This window comes from Zingiber officinale, chromosome 8A (genome assembly GCF_018446385.1).
Source record: "Zingiber officinale cultivar Zhangliang chromosome 8A, Zo_v1.1, whole genome shotgun sequence".
NCBI classification, from domain to species: domain Eukaryota; kingdom Viridiplantae; phylum Streptophyta; class Magnoliopsida; order Zingiberales; family Zingiberaceae; genus Zingiber; species Zingiber officinale.
This window is the reverse complement of record NC_056000.1, coordinates 103,676,991-103,703,941: the sequence shown is the minus strand read 5'-3', so window position 1 is coordinate 103,703,941 and position 26,951 is coordinate 103,676,991. Positions and strand designations below refer to the sequence as shown.

General features: G+C 39.0%; 1 protein-coding gene and 1 non-coding gene across 2 annotated transcripts in view; both read left to right on the top strand.

Annotated features, from left to right (window-relative positions):
- Positions 1-1,612: 1,612 nt before the first annotated feature.
- On the top strand, positions 1,613-1,718 carry LOC122013166. Its single transcript, XR_006120499.1, has one exon. It is a non-coding gene; the product is annotated as a small nucleolar RNA R71 (small nucleolar RNA).
- A 2,931-nt stretch (positions 1,719-4,649) lies between these two features.
- Positions 4,650-26,951, top strand: part of LOC122011093 — a 48,756-nt gene continuing 26,454 nt past the window's right edge. Inside the window, exons 1-2 of the mRNA XM_042567526.1 lie at positions 4,650-4,972; positions 5,068-5,309. Coding sequence (XP_042423460.1) covers positions 4,650-4,972; positions 5,068-5,309 — 565 coding nt within the window. The remainder of the gene's footprint in view (positions 4,973-5,067; positions 5,310-26,951) is intronic.

Sequence of the window (26,951 nt, the reverse complement as noted above, 5' to 3'; positions counted from 1 at the left end):
AGAGGCTTTTGATAAATCATATTCCAACCTTTCCTTAGCAATCAATAAAGAAAATTTATGATTTTTAACATCTATAATAGCTCCTGCTGTAGCAAGGAATGGTCTTCCCAATATGATAGGGATTTTTGGATCCTCCTCCATGTCTAACACAATAAAATTGGTGGAGATTATACTCCCACCTACTTCTACCGGCACATCCTCAACAATACCCATAGGGTACCTACAGGAGTGATCAGCAAGTTGTAGTGCCATGGTAGTAAGTTTAAAGTTTTTGAGACCTAATTTATTACAAATAGAATAAGGAATGAGGCTAACACTTGCTCCCAAATCACAAAAAGCTTTCTCAATAAATTCAATTCCTATTTTGCAAGGAATATAAAAGCTTCCGGGGTCTTTCAACTTTGGGGAAGTGTTCTTTTCAAAAAGAGCGTTGCATTCCTTTGTAAGTGCAATGATCTCTATGTCTCCTTTCCTTCTCTTATTCGACATGATGTCCTTCAGGAGTTTGGCAAACTTGTCCATTTGAAGGATTGCATCAATGAGTGGTACTTCAACACATATTTCTTTTACCTTCTCCATAAATTTGCCAAACTCTTCATCCTTCTTTAACATAGTAAGTCTTTGAGGAAAAGGGACTGCTATACTTTGATGGTGGAGTGGAAGAGTCTCCTCAATCTTAGTGGTACTCTCCTCATCAACTTGAGTCTGATTTGGTGCTGGAGGAGAGAGCTCTTTTTCAGTGTGCATCCCTTTTGGAGCAGTCACTTGGGGATCTCCCAAGGTCCATCTGCTCCTAAGCTCAATTCTATTGCAGTGCTCCATGGAATTGACATCAGGCTTGCCAGGTAATTATCCTGGTGCTCTAAAAGATGAGGAAGCTAGTTGGGCAATCTGACTTTGCAAGATCTTTTGATGTCTATCAGAATTATCCATTCTCTGAGTGAGCTTTAAAATGTCTTGTTTCATTTCATTCTGAGTGGACATAATATCTTCAAACATCTTTTCAATTTTAGACATAGGAAAGCCTTGAGAAGATTGTTGCTGAAAGTTTTGTTGCCCAGATTGAAAATTAGGCCTTGCCCCCATAGATGGTCCTTGGTCTTGATTATTTCTATAGGAAAAAATTGTATGACTTTTCCATCCTGGGTTGTAAGTATTTGAGTACGGGTTGTTTTACCTTTGATTGAAAGCCATGATTACATCACATTGCTCTAATTGATTGATTTGTGCAGTGATAGATCCTAATGGACATGAGTCATTTGAATGTTCAGAACTCCCACATACTTCACAAGAAGAAACAATGACATTGGTCGTACTTGAGCTAGCTCCCATATTCTTAAATTTTTTTGTAAGAGCATCCAGTTTTACAGCCAATAAAGTCATTGCATCAACATCAAATTTTCCTGATGCTTTTGTTGTTGGGTTTAAACAAGAATAACCACCACTTATTTCATTAGCCCATTGATGGTGGTTTTGTGCTACGCTCTCAATTATCTCCTCGGCTTCATCCAAACTCTTGTTCATAAGTGCCCCTCCAGCAGCTGAATCAAGGGATACTTTTGTATGATAGTTGATGTCGTTATAAAGTGTATGTAGTACTAACCACCTTTCTAAACCATGGTGTGGGCATTGTCTGAGCATACTATTGTATCTATCCCAAGCTTCAAATAAGGATTCAGAGTCCGCTTGCTTGAAACTTGCAATAAGATTCCTCATATGAGTCGTTTTACTTGGAGGATAGAATTTATCAAGGAATTGTTGCTCACATTGTTCTCATGTGGTGATGCTATTTGGAGCCAAAGAGTTTAACCATTTCTTGGCTCTATCTCTCAAGGAAAACCCAAATAATAGTAGGTGCACTACCTCTAAAGGACCACCATTCATTTTCATTGTGCCGCATATCTCATAGAAGACTTCTAAATGTTGATTTGGGTCTTCATGCGGTCCTTCACCAAATTGATTTTGTTGCACCATGGATATAATCGCAGGTTTGATCTCAAAATTATTTGCTTCAACTGAAGGCCTTGAAATACTTGATCGAAAACCCCTAGCATAAGGTGCTGCATAATCTTTTAGTGGTCTATTCGCCATAATAGACTGTTCTTGTTCTTCTTGTTGTATTTGCAGAATTTTTCTTCTATGAAATGTTCTGTCTATCTCAGGGTCTAGAGGAAGAAGTTCTCCTACAAAGTTAGATCTTTGCATACACAAGAACAAGATACCAAGATATGTTTACAAAAGAAAATGAAAGAAATATACTAAATCAAAAGAAAACAGAGAAAAGTTAGACAAAAATGTTAGAATAAAAAATGCAGAATTATAATTACAACAAAAAGAATTGACAAGAAAGTTATACAAGAAAGGAAGAACTTATAAAAACAAAATTCTAACAATTAGTTACAACTATGAAAATGAAAAGAAAAGTTATGTCTAATCTAACTCAATTGATAATTCCTAATGTTATAGCGCAGTATCCGACAATGGCGGCAAAAACTTGTAGACCTCCCCAAGTGTACGGAAATATCGCAAGTAATATAAAAGATTATCATATCTACAGGGACTGGAATAAGCACTAAGAATGTCTCAAAGCGAATTAGCTAGACAACAAATCAATGGATTAACAAAGTCTAAGTGTAACTATGAAAAGTAAACAAAAGAATGAAAGAATAGGCAACAAGAATAAAGAGAATGATAAGGGATATTCTAGGAGTTTTGGTTTCTTTGTAAGGTTGTTCAATGTAAATGATCTACCAAATCCTTTTTCTCAAATGTCCATCATTTGTAGAAGGTTGTCGGTTCTCTCTTGCAATAGAGAACTGACCTAGGACTGAAATCCATACCTAAATTGATCAATTTGGAATGAATCTATGTTCTCCTTACACGGGCTTGCTTGTCACATACGCCCTTCGGAAAATCAACACAAGAATCCATTGCTCATCAACCTATCAAGATATAAAGATTAATGCATAAATCCATCCTACCTTCTTGAAATACCTAATTTTCCCTTCAAGAAAATCCCTCAAACGTCCTAACACGGGCATGTTCCTGTCACGAAGATCCCTCAAAAAATCAAATGAAGAATTACCTCTACAAGATCCACAAGATATCCAAACTCTCAATCAAGAATGATAATTAGGCACAATCACAACATTCCACACAAGATCAAATAGATACAAAACAGGACAAAATCATAGAAATGTGAAATTGGCAAATCCACAAGAGTTTGCATCAATTCATCTTACAAATACTCCCTCCATCCTAGAACAAAGATGATCTACTCCATCAATCGAAGAAAGAAATATGAAAACATAAAGATTACAAGCATTCTTGATCCCAATCCAAGAAGAGGAAAGAAAGAAAGCTTGTCTATGATGAAGACGGTCTTCGGATCCAATCCACGCTCCTGGAGTCGAATCGGTGAAGATCTCCCCTTAGATCACCCAGAAATCCACCCAAGAATGGAAGGAATCGCCCAAATCTTCCTTTCTCCCAAATGGGAGAAGATCCCCTTCCAAATCTTGAAGGAAGCCTTATATCGAAGAGGGGTTTAGGTGCCACACGACCCCGAAGCACGGCCGTGTGAGGTTCACACGACCTGCTCCATTCTCTTCTCTACTAACCTCACATGCCCGTGTGAGGTACATGGCCGTGGCTTTCCTCTACAATGCCCCCTTGCACGCCTGTGTAGATCTACACGGCATGTACTGCCTTCGCCTTTGGAAACCTGGCATGACCGTGTGGTGCACACAGCCAACAATCTCTTGCTCACTGGAAACCTCACACGGTCGTGTAGCACACATAGCCGAGGCTTCTCTGGTCTATGGAAACTGACATAGCCATGTGGTGTACACGACCTAGTCTTCATTGGGCTTCAAATCTTGGCACGGCCGTGTGAGGTTCACACGGCCAAGCCATCTTCCTTCTCTGCCAAGGCATCTTCCTTCTCTGTTGTAGCTACACGGCCTCTCATCTCCACACGTCCTGGGCAAACCCCCATGGCAGGATCGTGTGGGGTTCAGGTATCATGGCTTCCTCCATCGCTATGCTTGCAGATTTGGCCTCGAACACGCATCCTTCACCACATTCAACTCCTGCCTACAGAAAATGCACAAAAGCAGGTCTCCAAACGAAGTGAGTAAATATGATAAAAAGGAAAACTGGAAGTACGAAAATGCATAGATCAAGCATGCTCAAAGTATGTAAATGTGCGTCAAAACATGCTAACAAGTGTATACAATCTATGCACATCACCAACAACCTTCATAATTGTCTAGGATTGAAAAGATTCTTGAAGAAGTTCTATCAGAGCAAAAAGAGATGAAGAATGAGATCAAGCAGTTAACCAAAAGAATGGATAATTCTGAGAAGCATCAAAAGATGCAAGATAGCCAGATATCCCAGATAGCCCAATCCATCTCAGGAGCACAGGGAACATTTCCAGGGAAGCCAGATATAAACCTAGTGGAACATTACAACCGCATTGAGCTGAGGAGTGGACGTACTGTGGGAGACCCCAAATCATTACTCAGAAGGAACCTGACTCAGAGAAAGAGCCCTCTCTCCTAATGCCCAATCAGGCTCAAAACAAGGATGGAGAGGAGGTTACTAAGAAAGGTGAAGGAACTCTTCACGTTCCCCCATAGAGTTCGATGATTCCTTTCCCTCAAAAACTGATATCCTCTCAGAAGGATGAAGAGTTCAACCAATTCCTGAAGAAGATCAAGGAAATTTGCATAGAAGTACCACTAATAGATGCACTGCTCCAAATGTCGATGTTCGCAAAGTTCTTGAAGGGTATTTTATCTAATAGAAGGCAAAAGGGCGACTTCAAGACCGTAGTATTAACAAAGAATTGCAATGCTCTACTTATGGAAAATACTCCACCAAAACTTCAGGATCAGGAAGTTTCTCCATACCATGCAGAATTGGTTCTGAACTCATACCGAAAGCTTTCTGCGACTTGGGGGTTAGCGTTAGCCTACTTCCGTACTCTTTATGTAAGAAGCTGGGCTTCCAGAACATTAAACTGACTACTATGGCACTGCAATTAGTTGACCATTCATGTAGATGCCCCATGGGAATAGTGGAAGACATGCCAGTAGAAGTGGATGGATGTATCGTTCCCACAGATTTCATTATATTGAATATGGAGGAAGATCCCAAGATACCGATCATCCTTAGAAGACCATTCCTTACCACAGCTGGAGCCATCATTGATGTAAAAAGTCACAGGTTATCCTTGGAGATTGGCAAAGAAAAGATTGAGTTTGATTTATCTGATTCCTCCATCAGCAACCCCTCTTCTCAAGGTAATTCTAGCAAGATCAACATACACAAAGTAGAGGAGTGCAGTTTCCATGAGAGTATTAGAGTGTATACTAAAAGCCTAGCTTTTTGTAAATATTTATTTTATGAAATAAGAATCACATGTTGGTTAGTCCTAGGAAAATGTACCGGTTCCACTGTACAAAAATTTTTGTACAAGTGTCGAACCTTTCCTTAAATAACCATTTGTGTTCTTTCAAAGTTAAATTAGGAATCGCAGATGAAACTTAACATCATTGACTCTAATTTAACTTATCTGTTCTTAATGGTTTAGATTTGAATCGCAAGCGGAACTTAACACTATTGATTCAAATCCACCTATGTTATTAATTTCATTAAATATTAATTTTCAAAATTGGCTTTTAGGACTGTATGGTGAGGCACATGGCCTTCTAGGATATGGGAGCAACCACCACCGCCTAGACTAAACCTTTTAAGGAAAGCTAATATTTAATTTCCTTAAATAACTCTAGGTTAACCAAAAAGAACAATCGAATCACAAATTCAAAAAAGAAGAAAACACAAACTTGAAAAACTAATTCGAAAAACTAGATCTAATGCCTCTTGTGTTTGGTATTTCCATAAATAACTATACAAAGAAAACTAGTATGATGCGAAAAACAATTACTAGTTATACCTTTCTTTGTAAGTAAAATAACCTCTTGATCTTCTACCGTATTCCTCTTCTAACCACAGACGTTGTGTGGGAAACGATCTTCCGAGATGAGAACCACCAAGCACCTTCTTCTTCCTTCTAGGTTTCTGCCACCAAAAGCTCTTCCAAAGATGAAGAGGTTCGGCCACCACCAAACTCCAAGGGTTGCTAGAAATATCGCCTCCTTTTCTCTCCTTCTTCTCCAAGCAAGATCCGGCCACCACAAGGACTCCAACGATGAGATGAGGTTCGGCCACAAGTTGGAGAAGAGAGAAAGAGGAGGGGCCGGCCACACCCAAGGAGAATAAGAGAGGAGAAAAATAATAGAGTCGTTCACCATGAAAGCACCTCTACCCCCTCTTTTATAATCCTTGGTGTTGACAAATAAGGAAATTTTAATAAAAACTTTCTTAATTCTTTTGCCATGAAAAAGAAAAATTAATTAATTAAAAATCAATTTTCTTTTTCCAATTTTCTTGGCCGGCCACTTTCTCCCCAAAACAAGGAAAGTTTTAATTAAAACAAGAATTAAAACTTCCTAATTTGTTTCCGGAAATTTATAAAAAATTTCTCCAATAATTTTAATACCTTCATGATTGGTTAGTAAAAAGGAAATTTTATAAATTAAAATCTATCTTTTAAACATGTGGATAATTTCTAAAAAGGAAAGTTATCTCTAAAAATTAAAATCTCTTTTCAATCTACAAATAAGGAAAGATATCAAATCTTTTCTTAATCTTTTGTAGAAACTAATAAAAGAGAATATTTAATTTTTAACCTTCCTTTTAAATCATGAACATTGTTAAACATGAAAGTTTTCTCAAAATTAAAATCTCCTTTCAATCTACCAATAAGAAAAGATTTCAAAGCTTTTCTTAATCTTTTGTAGAAAGCTATAAAAGGAAATATTTAAATTTTAAACTCACTTTTAAAACCATGATATCCACATAAGAAATAATTTTAATACAAATTATTTTTAATTTTCTAGTGGTCGGCCACCTAAGCTTGGGACCCAAGCTTTGGCCGGCCACCAACTTGGCTCATCCACTTGGTCTTGGCTGGCCCTAGCTTAGGTTCCAAGCTAGCTTGGCTGACCCCATTAGGATGGGTAAGATGGTGGGTATGTGGTGGGTATAAATCTCTATATACAAGAGGCTACGATAGGGACCGAGAGGAGGAATTGGTTTTGGTCTCCCGATGAAATTAAGCTTCCCGTGTTCGCCTTGAACACACAACTTAACTTCATCAATAATAATTCATACCACTAAAGAATTATTATTGAACTACCACACCAATCCCAAATTACATTTTTGGGCTCCTTCTTATTATGAGTGTGTTAGTCTCCCTGTGTTTAAGATGTCGAATGTCCACTAATTAAGTGAGTTACTGACAACTCATTTAATTAATATCTTAGTCCAAGAGTAGTACCACTCAACCTTATCGTCATGTCGGACTAAGTCCACCTGCATAGTTTAACATGACAATCTTTATGAGCTCCTCTTGGGGACATTATCAACCTAGATTACTAGGACACAATTTCCTTCTATAATCAACAAGTCACACTATAAGTAACATTATTTTCCAACTTATCGGGCATTTTGATTCATCGAACTAAATCTCACCCATTGATAAATTAAAAAAATAAATATCAAATATATGTGCTTGTTATTATATTAGGATTAAGAGCACACACTTTCATAATAACTGAGGTCTTTGATCCTTTATAAAGTCAGTATAAAAAGAAATGACCTCTAATGGTCCTACTCAATACACTCTAAGTGTACTAGTGTAATTATATAGTTAAGATAAACTAATATATAATTACACTATGACCTTCCAATGGTTTGTTCCTTTCCATCTTGGTCGTGAGCTACTGTTTATAATTTATAAGGTGCTGAAAACATGATCCTCTGTGTGTGACACCACACACCATGTTATCTATAATATAAATTAATTGAACAACTACATTTATCATAAATATAGACATTTGACCAGTGTGATTTTAATTTCTAGATAAATGTTTATACCAAAAGCTAGGCTTTTAGTATACATCCTAACATCACATTGGTCAAGTTTCTACATTTATGTTAAATGTAGTTGTCCATTTAATCTATATTATAGATAACATGGTGTTTAGTGTGACACAGAAGATCATGTTACCAGTTTCATATAAATTATAAATAGTAGTTCACGACCAAAATGGAAATGGACAAACCATTAGAATGATCGTAGTGTAATTTGGTATTAATTTATATTGACTATAAAATAACACTAGTATACTTAGAGTGTATTGAGTAGGACCATTTGAGGTTGTTCTTTTTATACTGACTGCATAAAAGAGTAGAACCTCAATTATTATGGTAGTGTGTACTCTTAATCCCGATATGACAACAAGCACGTATACTTAGTATTTATTTCTTTGACTTATCAATGGGTGAGATTTAGCTCGTTAAATCAAAAGGCCCAATAGGTTGGGAAATAATATTATTTATATGGTGTGTTGTTGGTTATAGAAGGAAACTATGTCCTAGTGATCTAGGTTGATAATGTTCTCAAGATGAGCTCATAAGGATTATCATGTAAACCCTGCAGGTGGACTTAGTCCGACATGACAATAAAGTTGAGTGGTACTATTCTTGGAGCTAGATATTAATTGAGTGAGTGTCAATAACTCATTTAATTAATGGGCATTCAATATCTTAAACACAGAGAAATTAACACTCTCATGATAAGAAGGAGCCCAAAATGTAATTTGGGATTGGTGTGGTAGTTCAATAGTAGCTCTTTAGTGGTATGAGTTATTATTGATGACCTTGAGTTAGGTGTTCGGGGCGAACACGGGAAATTCAAGATCATCGGGAGACCAAAACCAATTCCTCCACTCGATCCCTATTGTAGCCTCTTATATAAAGTCTTATATCCACCCAAAGCCTATCCTCTTAGCCTATTCTAGGGGTCGTCCCCAATCCTTGCTTGGAGCCCAAGCAAGGGGTCGACCAAGCCAAGCTTGCAGCTAGAGCTAAGGCCGGCTAAGCCTTGTTTGGTGCCCAAGCAAGGGGCCGACCAAGTAAGGAAAGGAAAGGGAATTTTATAAAAAATAAAATTTTGATAAAATCTTTCCTTTTATGTGTTTATCCACATGGTTTTAAACGAGAGTTTTAAATTTTAAAATATTTCCTTATGTTTATGTTCACCAGGGATCAAGTCCAAAGACTCTCCCAAAAGATGAATATTTTAAGTTTCCTAACAACCCTCCCATTATGATGAGGCACTTTCTACAATTGTGTATTATCTATGATACGTGTTGCAGTTTCTTGTGATATTTCATCTTATACAATTGGTACTAGATTAAACGTGTCCTTTATTATTTCCTTAAGAACAAATTTACTTATGGGCTTATGGTTTATTATAGTCCTTTTCTAAAAATCGTGCATTGGTGCTAACAATGACCTTTTGATTTTTTAAAGGACTATATGTTAGGATGTATACTAAAAGCCTAGCTTTTGATATAAACATTTATCTAGAAATAAGAATCACATTGGTCAAATGTCTACATTTATGATAAATGTAGTTGTTCAATTAATTTATATTGTAGATAACATGGTGTGTGGTGTCACACACAGAGGATCATGTTATCAGTATCTTATAAATTATAAACAGTAGCTCATGACCATGATGGAAAGGAACAAACCATTGGAAGGTCGTAGTGTAATTAGATATTAGTTTATCTTAACTATATAATTACACTAGTACACTTAGAGTGTATTGAGTAGGACCATTAGAGGTCGTTTCTTTTATACTGACTTTATAAAGGAACAAAGACCTCAGTTATTATGGAAGTGTGTGCTCTTAATCCTATTATAATAACAAGCACATATATTTGATATTTATTTCTTTAATTTATCAATGGGTGAGATTTAGTTCGATAAATCAATAAGCCTGATAAGTTGGGAAATGATATCACTTATAATGTGTGTTGTTGATTATAGAAGGAAACTGTGTCCTAGTGATCTAGGTTGAGAATGTCCCCAAGAAGAGCTCATAAGGATTGTCATGTTAAACCCTGCAGGTGGACTTAGTTCGACATGACGATGAAGTTGAGTGGTACTACTCTTGGACTAAGATATTAATTAAATGAGTTGTCAGTAACTCACTTAATTAGTAGACATTCGACATCTTAAACACAGGGAGACTAACACACTCATAATAAGAAGGAGCCCAAAATGTAATTCAGGATTGGTGCGGTAGTTCAATAATAGTTCTCTAGTGGAATGAATTATTATTGATAAAATTAAATTGTGTGTTCGAGGAAAATACTGGATGCTTAATTTTATCGGGAGACCAAAATCAATTCCTCCTCTCGGTCCCTATCGTAGCCTCTTAATTATAGAGTACTATACCCACCTATACCCACCTAAAGAGGGCCGGCCAAGCTAGCTTGGGGATCAAGCTAGGGCCGACCTAAGCATGGTTTATGGGTGGCCGGCCCTAGCTTGAACCCAAGCTAAAGGGGGCTGGCCCTAATGAAATTATAAAGAATTTTAATTTTAATTTTTTCTTATGTGGAAGATATAATTTATTGGAGAGAATTAAAATTAAAATATCTCTCTTAAAAGGATCTACAAAAGATTAAAGAAAGAGATTAGATCTCTTTCCTTATTTGTAGATTGGAAAGATATTTTATTTTTTCTCTTTGTAAAATTATTCACATGTTGAAAATTAAAATTATAGAAATTTATTTTTATCAACCATGAAGGGATTTTTGAAGAGAAATTTTATTTTAAAATTTTTGAAACAAATTAGGAAGTTTTATTTTGTTGATTGAAACTCTCCTAATTTATCTATTTGAGGTGGCCGACCATGATTAATTGATTAAGAAATTTTATTTAATTTTTCTTAATTAATTGTTGTCAAGGAAAGTTAAGGAAATTTTATTATAAATAAATTTCCTTATTTTCCAAAGCCAAGGAATATAAAAGAAGGGGTTGGGGTGCCTTCATGGGGGGACATCCTCTATTATTCTTTCCTCTCTTTTTCTTCCTTGGTGTGGCCGGTCATCCTCTCCTCCTCTCTTCTCTTTGATGGCCGAACCTCATCCTTCTTGTGGAGATTCATATGGTGGCCGGATCAAGTTTAGAGAAGAAGAAGAAGAAGGAGAGAAAGAAAGCTTTGTTTCTAGCATCCCTTGGAGCATGGTGGTGGTGGCCGAACCTCTTCATTCTAGGAGAAGTTTTGATGGCCGAAACTTGCAAGGAAGAAGAAGGTGCTTGGTGGTTCTCGTCTCGAAAGATCATTGCCCACACAACGTCCGAGGTTAGAAGAGGAATACGGTAGAAGATCAAGAGGTCTTTCTAAAAGGTATAACTAGTATTTTTCCTTTCCGCATCATACTAGTTATTTTTGGAAATAATACCAAATACAAGAGAAATGCGATTCTAGTATTTCGAATTTGTTTTCGATGTTGTGTTCTTTGTTTTTCTTTTCCTTGTGATTTGATTGTTCTTTTCGGTTGACCTAAAGTTATTTAAGGAAATTAAATATTAACTTTCCTTAAAAGGCTTTGTCTAGTCGGTGGTGGTTGTTCCCATATCCAAGAAGGCAATGTGCCTCGCCACGTCAGTACTGGGAGCTAATTTTGGAAACTAATATTTAATGAAATTAATAACCTAGGTGATTTGGATCGAACGTGTTAAGTTCCGCAGGAGATCCGAGTCTAAACCTAAAAGAACAAATAGATTAAACTTTGGATCAAACGTGTTAAGTTCCGCAGGCGATCCAAGTTTAATTTAAAAGAACACATGGTAGCTAGGAAAAGGTTCAGACCTTTGTACAAAATTTTTGTACAGTGGAACCATTTCATTTTCCGAGTAGCAACCAACAATTGGTATCTGAGCTAGGGTTTTGCCTCTGTGTATTTGGTATTAGTTTAATTATGCACATGTCATACATAATTTAGGCAGGTTAATAGTAGGATGTGCTAACTTTGTGGATGCAGGATCCAACTATTATGGCTTTTAGTTATTATGTGTGTGATTGGACCCTTGGACATGTCAAGGGCATTTATTGTGTGTGCATGATTGTATTATAAAATATAGCAGGAGCTGTATTTTGTTTTATTAGGATTTTATTTTTTGATCTAGTTACATGTACATTCCTTTTATGGAATATAGGATCGATGGATGTAAATTTTATTTTATGTTCGATCTAGTTTACATGTACATTCCTTCGAGGAATATAGGATCGAAAAATGTAAAATTCTATTTATGTCGTGGATCGAATCTTCCAAGGCGTGGAACCTTTTGAGGATCAGAGGCGTAGCGGAACAAGGAGTAAGATGGATGCGACAACTAGACCCGGTGGCTGTGGCCAAAGATGGCAGCAGCTAGGGTTGGCGACACACGGAGGACAGGAAGAGATAAAAGCCATAATAGTTGAAAATTAGTTTTTCTATTTATTGCTTTTTATGTTGTGACTGTGTGTGCTTGTTAGTATGCATGTTAAGTAGACTAGCATAGTCAAAATTCCTCACTTTAAATAACTAAGTGGGAGAGGGATTTATTTTTAAATAAATTCCACGGTCTCCATTATTGGTTTATAAGTGATGCAACAAGCTTGCGCATTGGCTCTGAGTGCCTTCCTCCATATTGGATGAGCTTGTTTGCGGATCACTAGATTAAACTTCCATTTTGGATGACTATAGGAAGTTAATTAAGAGCGTGTGATCTTCCCCATCGGAAGGGACACAATCTTATTAATGGACTTAGTGTCAAGTAATGGTATACACTTAGGCACGTCTAATAGTATCCTCCACATCAGAGTCACTACTATTATTTGTGCGACTGAAGAAAACCAAGTATTAATTTGTCAAATAAATAAGTTGATAAGATAATAAAATTAAAAACCCCTCTTATAAATGTTTGATTTTGTATACGTCCACACTATCGTGGCATACAAAATTCATGGTGTTTGAGGTAATTTTATTTGTCATAAAGATTTATTGACAAGATAATTAATGGTAAACCACTCCTCTTACAAATGTTTAAATTTTGTATACGTCCACACTATCGTGGCATGCAAAATTCACGGTGTTTGAGGTGTTGGTGAATTTAAATAATATTGTTTGAGGAATCAATGTTATTTTAAATTCAAAAGTTTTGACCAAATATTTGATCAAAGACAGATCAACTATTAATTTTATTCGTCATAAAGTAAAGTTGATGAGATAATAAAATTAATGGATAAAATCTCCTCTTTGTTTTTGTATACGTCCACACTATCGTGGCATACAAAATTCATGGGGATTTAAGGAATTGATCTTGACCAAATATTTTTGTGATTCTTAGGATTTAGAATGTTTGTCAATCCCCTAGTTGTTATACTATAGAAAAGACTTAGTAGACCCAATTGAAATGATTGGAAATATGACTTGGACATTAAGGTAGTCTGTCTTCTTAGAACTAAAGAACAATATATGTGTATTTAATTCATTAGTTGAAACATGTTTAGTGGTGTTATCTACCAGAACCTGAAGTGTAGATACAGATGCCATTAATCATGTCCGTAATTCATTGCAGGGTTCCAGGAAACCTGACAACTAAATGAAAATAAATCACCGTTCACATGGGCATTGCTGTAAATGTAGCAGCTGTTGTAGTGGGAGATGTTTATCCTTTGATAGGAATAAAACATGGATTTTAAGAAATTGCTTTTAAGTACCAAGTTTAGAAAGAAATTTATTTCAGTTTCTAAAGAATAAATATTGTGTCTATTTTGATAACAAAGTTGTTATCGAGAAAATAGGAAAAATATCTATTCTGGTACGTTGGTTGACAATTTATAAATCCCACGATGCAACAAATGGAAATTAGTAACACATCTTCTAATTTTAAGAGAAAGCAACCTTCGGAAATGAACCATTTATATCTTTGGCATCTAAGGCTAGGTTATATTAACTTGAGTAGGATTCATTGGTAGCTGATGAACTTTTGGGTTCATTAGTAGAGGAAATTTTTCTAACCTGCGAGTCTTACTTGGAAGGAAAAATGACCAAGAAGCTTTTAAGTCTAAGGGGTATGAAGCCAAAGATATATTGGAATTGGTTCATTCTGATTTGTGTGATCCTATGACTATCCAGACAAGAGGTAATATCGAATATTTCAAGATACAAATACATTTACTTGATGTGCCGCAAGACTAAGTGCTTTGATTAGTTCAAAGAGTACAAGGCTGATGTGGAGAAATGTTAAAGTAAAAGTATCAAGTCACTATGGTAAGATCGTAGTGGCAAGTATCTCTTGGGACAATTTAGGAGTTACTTATCAGAAGTCAGGACTCAATCCCAACTAACTGCACCTAGTACACCCCAACAGAATGGTGTAGTAGAAAAAGGAAGGTACAGGACTCTTATGGAAATAAGAAGATTGATGATGAGTTATTGCCAAATTCATTTTAAGGATATACTCTGGAAACGGAAGTGAACATAGTACCTTCCAAAAGCAGAACTCTCTACTCATATAGAATTGCTGAATAGGCGTAAGCCTATTTTGAAGCATATTCATATTCGGGTAGTCCAGTACATATGCTGAAGAGAGACAATGATAATTTGGACAGGAATTCACTTGTTTGTGGGTTATCCTAGAGAAATGAAAGTAGGTTTATAGTCTTAAAAATCAGAAGGTCATTGTTAGCATCAATGATCGATTTTTAGAAAAGTACTATGTAATAAACCACGTGCCCATAAGTAAATTTGTTCTTATGAAAATAATAAAAGACATGTCTAATCTAGTACCAACTGTACAAGATGAGATACCACAAGTAAACTGCAACACGTATCACAAATGATACACAATTGCAGAAAGTGCCTCGTCGTAGTGGGAGGGTTGTTAGGCAACCTAAAAAGATTCATGTTTTGGGAGAGTTTTTGGACTCTATCTCTGGAGGACATGAACCTGATCTCCGGACATATGACGAAGCACTCCAAGATAAAGATGCGGCATCTTGGCAAAAAGTAATGAATAATAGAATTAGAATATATGTATTCTAATAAAATCTGGAAGCTTGTAGAACCACCAAATGGTGTAAAAGCTTTTGGGTGTAAAAAGGTCTATAATAGGAAAAGAGGGATAGACAGGAAGGTAGAAACTTTCAAAGCAAGGCTTGATGAAAAAGGAAACTTTTTCACTGGTAGCCATGCTTAAGTCTATCTGGATTCTTTTATCTATTTGGCAAGTGGATGTCAAGACAGCATTCCTTAATGGAAGTCTTGAAGAAAGCATCTATATAAAGCAATCAAAAGGGTTCATTACAAAGGGCTAAGAGCATCTTGTGTGCAAACTCAATCAGTCTATGGACTGAGGCAAAGCTTCAAGGTCTTGGAACATCCGGTTTATCAAAGTAATCCAGACCTATGGATTTATTTAGTAACCGGATAAGTCTTGTGTATACAAAAGGTGTGATTGAAACGTGGTGGTATTTCTTGTACTATACGTAGATAACATTTTTGGTAGTTGGAAACAATATCAAAATGTTGTTAGAAGTAAGGGTATGGTTGTCCAAACAATTCGATATAAAGGACTTGGGATAATGAATATATTTTTGGGATCAAAGTAATAAGGGATTGCAAGAAAATAATATTGTACTTATCCCAAGCTTCATATATCGAAAAAAATCCTTGCTCGTTTTAAGCATGCAAAACTCCAAGAAAGGTTTCTTACCTTTTTAGCATGGAGTAACTTTATCTAAAGAAATGTCTTCATAGACATCAAAGGAGATAGAGGAAATGAAGGCAGTTCTTTATGCTTCGGCTATCGGAAGCCTAAAGTATGCTATGCATGAGATCAGAAATCTGTTTTGCCAAGGGCATAGTTAGTAGATATCAAAGTAACCCTGGACAAGGGCAGTGGAGTGCAGTAAACCATATATTGAAGTACCTTAGAGGCACTAGAGATTATATGCTATCTTACAAGGCAATTAATTTGGTCCCTGTGGGTTTTATGGATTTTGACTTCCAATCGGATAGGGACAATAATAAGTCAACCTCAGGGTTTTGTGTTTACTTTAGGAGGTAAAGTCATAACTATGGAAGAGTGATAAGCATAGGTGTTTTTCTGGACTCCACCATAGAAGCTTAGTATATAGCAAGCCTCTGAGGTAGCCATAAAAGCTGAATAACTCAATAACCTCAAGATAGACTTAGATATGATTTCTGGTTTGTCCAAAGATTATTACAATTTATTGTAATAATATTGGTGCAGTAGTAAACTTGAAGAAACTAAACATGCGGTGAGGAATGGGATTCATATACTAATCCCTCTCCCACATAGTTATTTATGGTGAGGAATTTTAACCTATGCTAGCATATAACACATGCGCACACACACAGTAAATAAAAGTAATAAATTTGGAAATTAATTTTTCAACTATTATGGCATTTTCATCACTGTCCTCCATGTGCTCCAACTGTAACGACCCGCCTTCTACTAGCTAAGCTGTAAGGCCGATCGCTACAGTTATGCTGTGCTAACTGTGTGGAAAACTGATCTAATTTAAATTTTAGTTGCTATCTGATAACTATTCTTGGTTCTACATATGCTGAAGGGTATAATCTAAAGGATACCAGGTGTATCCGACATTCCCTATGGACTAGAAGCTGATCTGCTAAGTTTCCTGGTCGAAACTGAACTTCCCAATCGATCCAGACTGAACTGGATCGATTGCTCTCTGTTGGATCGATCCATGGATCGATCCAGACCGCTATTGTGCTCGGGTGATAATCTGGACCGATCGGCTGATCGATCCAGGCTCACCGATCGATCCAGTGATCGATCCAGCGTGCTTCTGTGCACGGGACTATATTTGGATCGATCGGCTGATCAATCTAACATAAGTCAATCGATCCAATGATCGATCAAAAACCTTTCTGTTCGCGAGGAATAGCTTGGATCGATCGAACGATCGATCCAGAGGCCTTCTGTTCGCGACAGAATGTGTCTGGATCAATCGGCTGATCGATCCAGAAGCCTTCTGTTCGCGGAATCAGCCCCCAATCGATCCATGGATCGATCTAGGACCCCCCGATCGATCCATGGATCGATCGGAGTTTCTGATTTCGCACTAAAACTCTGATTTTAGCACTCTGGCGTGCCAAAACCTCACACAACAAATTCTAAAATCAATTGGAATGTATTCTAGCAACTATTAACCAGCATTCTAACATGATTACTAACAAACTAAATAAATCTCCCATGGTTTAAACATTCTAAGGTATGAAAATGCATGAAGGAAGAAATACTAAGAATCCAACTATTTAAGCTTGCTAAAACCCCTGAGGATCTTTTATTCCAGTTCCTGCCACACACACCATCTTTGCATTGAACTCCAGCTTCCTCTGCTAGTCCATTTTCCCTTTACCTTTATCTGCAGTATAAGGAAAGTAGAATCTGTAAGCTTAAAGCTTAGTAAGAAACCAACTACCTCACTAAAACATGCAACGATGCAAACATGTTTTTAAATCATGCTGTTTAAAAGGATATGCTAAGTATACTGAATAAATTAAACATGACATGGCATATAAGCATACAATCATGGCATATCTAAAGCTGAACATGATATCAATCACATGGTATCAATGAAAACTAAGCTGATACTAAAACTGAGCTACTGCTAGGACTGTACTGGATTCACGAACTAATTTGTGAAAGGTTGGAAACCATATACATATAGTAAGTGAAAATACTAAACATGCTGTTTGGGCCCGGCAACTGTACTTGCTGTGCGCGCATCCCTAACTAGACCCGGGTTTGCAAGTCCCGAATTTAGTAGGGTTAACTATGTTATCTAAACCTAGGGACGACTATGGAAGCTCAACCCAATGGATATCTAATCCAGTACAGTGCCACTGAAAAGTAAAATACTGAAATAGCTAATACTATTTTGTTGAATCTAGGTTATCTGAACCAAGAACTAGGTTGTCTGAACCTAGAGGCGACTGTGGGAGCCCACCCATTGGACCGTAGTCCCATATAAGCTAGAATAAACTGATTTACTGATTTAGATGCTTCTAATGCATTCAACTGAACTGTTAAAATGCCTAATTTGCATTTTTACTTAACTAGCTAATTTATCGAACACTTAGTGTGCTTTAACTTCCCTCTCTATTAGGGAGAGTACCTTTAGGCACCCAACAGCATCTAAACCTCCAACTGAAGGGGAAAAGACGTGTCCGGCCCATCTAAAGGTACTCACTAAATCCCTAAACCTGCGAGGAGGGTTAAATACAACCTATATGTTGAAAAATCTGCATATAACTAAACTAGTGCATAGAAACCAAACGGAAGCTACTTATACTGTAGGTGAGGGGTTTCTTACATTGTGTGCTAGATTTCTTACAAATCTAATCGCTAAAAATTCTGGTGGAGACGACTTCTCGACGATTCGCTCGCGTCCACGTGTTCTACTCGCGGAGGGGAACGTCCGTGTGCTGAAATCGTCGCCGGAAAGTGACCTTTGGGCCCTAGGGAGAGAACCCTAGGTCTTCTTGGTGTGGCGCCGAGAGAAGGAGGAAGAGAAGAGAGGTGTTCGGCGTGAGGGTTTGGAGAAAGAAAGTGGCGTGAGGTTTTGTGAGGAGAGGGCTGCCGAACCAAATTAAAACAAACCCAACTTAAGTTCTTAATTTATATTAAGTGGATTATTGAACCCAACTCTAATATAAATATAATTGGTTCCTCTTTCTTTCAGCACGGCCCTGCTGGGTTCACCGGTTACTAAGGCTAACTAAAGGTTTAGCGGACCCGAGAGGTCCCGGGTTCGATTCCCGCTTAAACCATTTTGCTTATCTAATTACTTTTGCTACTTCCGCTACTCGAAAAATTCCGGAAAAATATCTAAAAATTTCAGAAAAAGCATAGAATAATTCTAATGCAAGTTTGAGAATTTTTGAGCGTTACAATCCCCCATACCTTATAAAAAGTTTGTCCTCGAACTTAGAACAATTCTGGGTACTTCTGTCTCCCAAGTTGCCTCTGCTGCTGTGTGACTTTGCCAAATGACTTTTACTAACGGTACTTCCTTGTTCAGCAATGTCTTAACTGCTCAGTCTATTATCTGAATAGGCCGACTGTCATAGCTGAGATCTTCGCGGACTTGTACCGACTGGGGCTCAATCACCTGGGTGGCATCTGGGATATGCTTTTTCAGCATAGAGACGTGAAATACATTGTGGACAGTTGACATTTCCTGAGATAGCTCTAGCTCATATGCTACCTTGCCCACTCTTCTAGTGATAAGGTATGGTCCCACGTATCTGGGACTTAGCTTGCCCTTCTTCCCAAAACGAATTACTCCCTTCATGGGAGCTACTCCGAGGAACACTGAATCCCCAACTGAAAACTCTAAGGGTCTGCGCCGTGTATCAGCATAGCTCTTCTGGCGGCTCTGAGCTGTCTCTATCCTCTATAGCTGCTGTGGTATCTGCTACTAGATCTGTCTGAAGCTCTAGTTCTTTCTGTTCACCACTCTCATACCAGCAAATTGGAGATCTACACCTCCGCCCATAGAGAGCCTCATAAGGTGTCATGCCGATAGTGTCCTGATAGCTGTTGTTGTATGCAAATTCTGCTAAGCTCAGATATTTGTACCAACTTCCCTTGAAGTCTAGGGCACACGCTCGGAGCATATCTTCGAGTACCTGATTTACTCGCTCTGTCTGACCATCTGTCTGCGGATGGAATGCTGTGCTGAACTTTAACTTCGTGCCCAATGCTGACTGTACACACTCCCAGAAGTGTGATGTAAATCTGCTGTCTCTGTCTGAAATAATGGTACGTGGGACTCCATGCAGTCTGACGATCTCCTGAAGATACAACTGAGCTAGCTTCTCCATGGAGTAGGATATCTTGATAGCTACAAAGTGGGCTGATTTAGTCAACCTGTCGACTATTACCCAGATGGCATCCAAACCATTCGTGATTCTGGGTAGTCCCACTATGAAGTCCATAGAGATATCCTCCCACTTCCATTCTAGAATCTGTATAGGCTGCAGAACTCCTCCTGGTCGCTGATGTTCTGCCTTGACCCTCTGACAGGTGAGGCAGATGCTAACATATCTGGCGATGTCTCGCTTCAGCCCGGGCCACCAAAAACGGTTCTTCAGGTCTTGATACATTTTGGTGGAACCTGGATGTATCGCATAGGGAGTCTTGTGAGCCTCATCTAAAATCTGTCTCCGTAGCTCCTCCTGATCTGGAACACAGAGTCTGTCACCAAAATACAAGACCCCCCTATCGGACACTCTGAATTCTCTACTTTCTGATTCTTCTAGCCCTTGCTTGATTTTCTGAATTTCAGGGTCCTGCTCTTGAGCTGACTGAATATCACCAAGCAAGGTAGACTCTAAGGTCATAGTAGAGAGCTGTCCAATGATGAGCTCAAGACCGAAATCTACGATCTCCTTATGTAGGGGCGGTGACATGGCTGTAAGAGATAATAAGGTAGCACTGGATTTTCTGCTAAGTGCGTCAGCAACCTTATTGGCTTTCCCTCGATGGTAGAGGATGTCTATATCGTAGTCTTTGACCAGCTCAAGCCATCTGCGCTGTCGCATGTTCAGATCCTTCTGAGTGAAGAAGTACTTCAGACTCTGATGATCTGTATACACTCTGCACTGAGCTCCATATAAGTAATGTCTCCAAATTTTGAGAGCGAACACTACTGCTGCAAGCTCAAGGTCATGAGTAGGATAATTCTTCTCATAATCCTTGAGTTGTCTAGAGGCATAGGCGATCACCTTGCCGTTTTGCATCAGTACTGCTCCTAGTCCCAACTTAGAGGCATCGCTATAGATGTCAAAGCTGCTGTTCTGGTAGAGCCAAAATGGGAGCACCGGTCAATCTCCTTTTAGCTCAAGCCGTTCTCAGCCCTCCCACCGAAATTTCTGTTCTTCTGGTGAGAGCCGCTGGGAGGTTATCCGAGAAGTCCTCACTAATTTTCTGTAATATCCTCGCTAATCCCGGAAGCTCCCGATTTCACCGGGCGTTCTTAGGTCTCTTCCAGTTACTCACCGCTTCTATCTTTGGGACCTACCATGATACCATCCTTTGAGATGATGTGACCCAGGAAGGACACTGATCTAACCAAAATTCACATTTCGTGAACTTGGCGTATATGGTTCTTCTGAAGGGTCTGCAATACTAGTTTCAGGTGCTCGAATGTTCTTCCCGAGTTCTGAATAGATAAGAATGTCATCGATAAACACAATAACAAACTTATCTAAATACTCCTCGAATCTGTTCATGAGATCCATGAACGTAGTGGAGCATTGGTCACGCTAAAGGGCATGACTACGAACTCGTAGTGTCCGTATCTGGTTCTGAATGCTTGGGTATATCCTCTTTAACCTTCACCGATGATAACCTGATCCGAGATCTATCTTAGAGAACACTGCTGCTCCTTGGTCAAATGGACATCGATTCGGGAAGGGATACATGTTCTTGATTGTGACTTGGTTGGGTGATCTGTATGCATACGCGCATGCTTCCATCCTTCTTCTTCACGAACAATACAGTGCTCCCCATGGTGAGTGACTCGGCGTATGAAACCCTTGTCAAGCAGCCATGAAGTTCCTTCAGTTCCGCTGGAGCCATGCGATAAGGCGCTTTAGAGATAGGATTCGTCTGGAATGAGCTCTATCTCAAAGTCAATCTCCCTGTCTGGTGCTAAGCTGTAACTCTTGGAATGCTGGGTAGTCACATACGACTCAAACCTCTCGCTAGCTGTTGGTTCTTGTCTGGTGGCGTTGACTACGTGTGCTAGGAATCCTGTACATCCTGAATCCAGTAGCTTCTGTGCTTTCATAGCTGAGAGAAACTTCTTGGCCTTTCTCTTTGGTTCTCCGCTGTATTCAAACTGCACTGCAGCTTCAGGTTGGAAGATGACTTTCTGTTTACGGCACTCTATGGTAGCACCGTATCTGATCAGAAAGTCCATTCCAAAGATCACGTCATAGTCGGTCATCTCTAGCACTATTAGATCACAAAAGAGCTCTCTGTCTGCTATAATGACCGGCACTGCTCTGAGCCAGTGCGTGGATGCCATGATCTCTCCTAAAGGTAATGCCGTCAAAAACTGACCACTGAGTACCTCTGAGGGTCTTTCTAATTTTTCAGAAAACATCCTGGCTATATATGAATGGGTTGCCCCAGTATCAAATAGAACAGTAGCACTATACTGAAAAATGCTAATCTGTCCTGTGACAACTTTCGAGGCATTGGCTACGTCCTCTCTGGTGAGTGAGTAGATCCTCGCATTCGCCATAGCTGGAGGGGCTTCTAATCTGCCCTGGCTAATAAGTGGACCTTCTAGAGCGGCCTGCATCTGATATAACTGAGCTGGCTGGCCTGCATACTAATTCTGCTGCGGCTGAGGAAGACCGGTCTTGTTCGGGCACTGCTTGGCCATATGCCCTTCTTGTCCACATTCAAAGCATCCTCATGTGCCCTTGCGACAAACCTCTGGGTGGAATTTCCCACAAGTAGCACACTTTGGATAGCTGGGTCGCTTGCTAGATGGTCCTCCTTTTGGGTCACTCCCTGATTTGCGCTTGCTGTTGGAGTTTCCTTTCCAGTTAGAGCTGTGGCCTTGCTATTTTTGAGTGTGAGAGTTTCCTTGGCCTTTGGACTCTGAGGAGACTTGCTTCTGCTGCTTTATGCTGTTCTGGTAATGCTCTGTGGTCAAGGCACTGCTCACTAACTCCTCTATGGTTTGTGGCCTATGTATGCCACCAGCCACGTTCACTGCTATCTCTGGCCTCAGCATCTTGAGCATCAACCGGATTCGTTCCTTCTCTGTGCTGACTAGCTCGGGGCATAGATGAGCCAACCTGTTGAATTTCTTCACGGCTTCCTCAAGTAAAAGGTTGCCCTGACGAAACTCAGTGAACTCGTCGTAGTGGCGATTTGTAACCCATATGTGAAAGAACTCCTCGAAGAATTCCTTCTCAAAGTCAGCCCATAACATCTGGTTCACTGGGCGCTTCGTTCTGATTCTTTCCCACCACATGCGTGCGTCTCCTGTCAGGCAGAAGGAGGCACACTTCACCTTCTCGTGTTCTGGCCAGGCCAGAAGCTCCATCGTGCTCTCTAGTGTTTTGAACCAGGCTTGTGCATCCCATGGTTCACTAGTGCCTGAGAAGTTCTCTGGCTTGACCCGCTGCCACTGGATCAGATAGGCTTCCTTTCTTGGCTCAGCTGCTGGGGCTGCTGGTGCTGGTGCTGTAGGGTTCCGGGGTGACTGTGGGGGTACTCTGCTGATTAGCCTTTAAGGTGGCTATTTCCTGTTGCTGTTCAGCTAGCTGCTGCTGTAACTGAGCCACTAATGCTATAAGGTCAGGAGGAGGCACTGAATTGCCTGCCTCTTGCTGGGGCTCAGTAGCTAGTACCCTTCTAGCTGGGCGTCCTCGTGCCACTTCTAAAGACATAGAGGACATAACCTAACTAATGTAATCACAGTTATATAACTACTGATGTCATGTTTAAAAACTATCACATACTAACAAGCAGTAGGCATATAAACATGAACTGTAATAACAAAACAAGGAGCATAAATAAAGTAGAGGTATTCTTATTTGGAAGCTGCAGGTTCAATGCTGATGTGTGTGTAGAAAGTATGGAACTTGGCTCTGATACCACTCTGTAACGACCCGCCTTCTACTAGCTGACCTGTAAGGCCGTTCGCTACAGTTATGCTTTGCTAACTGTGCGGAAAACTGATCTAATTTAAATTTTAGTTGCTATCTGATAACTATTCTTGGTTCTACATATGCAGAAGGGTATAATCTAAAGGATACCAGGTGTATCCTACATTCCCTATGGACTAGAAGCTGATCTGCTGTAGAGACCTACCCTTCTTACTTCTACTCTCTAAGGGCGAATGTCACCTAACTACAACTCTCTATCTAGTGTCACTGACGCTATTATTAGAGTCAGTTAGATTTATCACGGTTCAGAGGAATTCCTACCAAAAATTTCGGCAGAATCTCCCCTGTACCGGTGACCAAACCCATAATACACAAGATATATATACGCAGCCACAGGCGGCTGGAACTCATTTTTCCCAACCACGCAGTTATAAAACAACAGTAAAGACAACCAACTATTTCACTCCACAAATAATTAAAGTGACTAAATGCATATGCGGAAATAAACTCAACTACAATCTCACAAACTTCATAATAGTGTTAAAGGAAAGAACTAAAACATAAACTCTAATCAAATAGGTCCTGCAAGTTTGATAATACTCTCTGGATCTCTCCATAGTCGCAGTCATCACACACCTTAATCACCACCACCATCCTGTCGTCTCCCTTCATATCTTAGCTTTTCCTTTATCTGCGGTAGGAGGAAAAAGAAAAGATCTATAAGCGAAAACGCTTAGTAAGTACTAATCTATCTCACAAAACTCGAAATGCATAAATGTAATGCAATAATACTGAAATTGAAATGCTAAAGCCAATCTGCATGTGCTCATGGTATACAGAAAATGAAACTGAATACTAAACATGCTCACTATCTAACAGGGTAATAAGAAATGAACATTGTAAGCTTAGAATTAAAGAAACTAACTTTTTATTTATTCTAAGCATAAAACTTATTATATTTTCTTATATCCTTGTAATAGAAATTAATCTTTTAATTTCTATCTTTTACTTTCTTCTTCTTTCTTTCTTTCTTTTCTTTGGGCCCAGGCTTAGTACCATCTCATGCGCGTTCCCTAATAGATTGGGGTTGCGAGCCACCAATCCTAAAAGAGCAGACCTCGGTCTACCAGGGCCAAGACCTCGGAAATGGTCACCTGGATTTGTTTAACGACAAGCTCTTGGATGTCGGGTACTAGCCTCTTGCTTGACTTACTTGTTATCTTTCTTATTCCTTTATCTTCCTTATTATCTTTTATTAAAGATTGTGGGAGTCCTTTAAATATACTTAACAAGTATGGGTGTATAATCAACTAACCATGCTATATAACAGAATAAAACAAGTAACTTAAAGCTTATTGATCATGCTATAAGCTAAACTAAAGAAAGCAATTTAAAGCCTTTGAATCATACGGTGAAAACATGGCAAAGGATGCTATTTTAGTGCTTCTAAACATGCTGTAAAATCAAGTATGGAATGATTCTAATCATGCTGTAAATAAAGCAAAAGGAAGCTAACTTTGGGCTTTATAAGTATCTTGTAATAAAAGCAATATATGTAACTCTACACTTTCTATCATGCTGTAGAAACAGAGCATGGAATGCTACTTTAAGGGCTTCTAAACCTGCTATTAAAACATGACAAAGAATACTACTTTAAGGCCTTTAAACATGCTATACAAAATAAGGTAACATGCTACTTTAAACTTCTTAAACATGCTATAAACGAAGCGTAAAGGAAACTAATTTCTTGGCCTTCTAAGTATGCTGTAAAGACAAGTATAGGATGCTACTTAGAAATTCTCATCATGCTATAATGGAAGCAAAGGAATGCGACTCAGGTTTTATAAGCATGCTGTCCAAAATATTTACTTATCAAACTTAAGTATGTACAACATGACCCTAAAGCAAAGAGGTTCATGAACAACATACGCTCAAGAATAAAATGCATACAATTCTAATTAGCACTAAACCATTCTTCTTGCTCAATTAGCCCAGATGATACTTGGAGTTCCCTATGCAGGTCACGGCATAAACCCAAACTTCATGTGCAGGTCACGGCAGGTATCAAGGCTTCCTGTGCAGGTCTCGGCAGCACTTGGATGGCACCAAAAATCCACCCACTTCAACCCTGCAAGCTCAAATCATGCTAGACTTAGGCTTAAAACCGAAATCTACAAACCCTAATGTTAAAGGATGTTGTTCGGCTATGAACAGGGCATGGAAAGGAAACAAAACCGAGCTTACAAATCTACACGGCAAGCAAAAATCCGAAAGCAACCATACCAAACGAAGCAACTCCTACCACAGGTGAGAGTAGTACTTACTTGCTCTCTTGGACTTACAATCGGAGAAGAGGTCTCTAGGGTTTCGGCTAGCTTCAAGTCTCGCGTTCCTTTATGTCCGCGTGCTCCCTTCGACGAGAGGAGCTCGGGTCCAAGAGGAGCTCACGGCAGTGTCCTTGTCCGACCGCCGGAGGCGAAGCCCGAGCGGCGGTTGCGATTTCGCCCGAGAGGAAGTCGGCGCCGCGAGAGAGGAAGGGATCGCGAGATTAGGTTACGGGAATACTCCCCTTCTCCCCTTAACTTATCCCTTTTATAACCTAGGTTTAACTTTGCCCTTTACTATAACTCATATATATCCGCTTCATACTTATTAACAAACCACGCGTAGCCCAGTTGGTTGGCTGCGTCCGATTAGGTCGGGTTCGGCCGGAGGTCTTGGGTTCGAGTCTCACCTTCAACGATTTTTGTCACAACTTCTTTTCTTTTTGTAACCCTACCAAACGACCTCCAAAAATTACGTAAAAATACTCTCAAAATTTTTAAAAATCTCTAGAATATTTTAAAAGTATTTCCAAATATTTTTTTGGACTTTTAGAACTTAAAATAGGGAAAATTGGGTCATTACAATCCCCCATACCTTATAAAAAGTTCATCCTCGAACTTAGAATAGCTCTGGATACTTCTGTCTCATACTGTCCTCCCGCTCCCAAGTGACTTCCTCGTGCTTCTGGTTCTGCCAGATGACCTTCACTAGTGGTACTTCTTTATTTCTTAGTCTCTTAACTGCTCTATCCACTATCCGTGTAGGTCTGCTCTCATAGCTAAGATCCTCTTGGATCTGCACTGACTGAGGCTGAATCACTTGGCTCGGGTCGTGAAGACACTTCTTTAGCATAGAGACATGAAATACATTGTGTATTGCTGACATGTCTTGCGGTAAGTCCAGCCTATAAGCTACTTTCCCAATCCTCTCTATGATCAGATAGGGTCCTACGTAGCG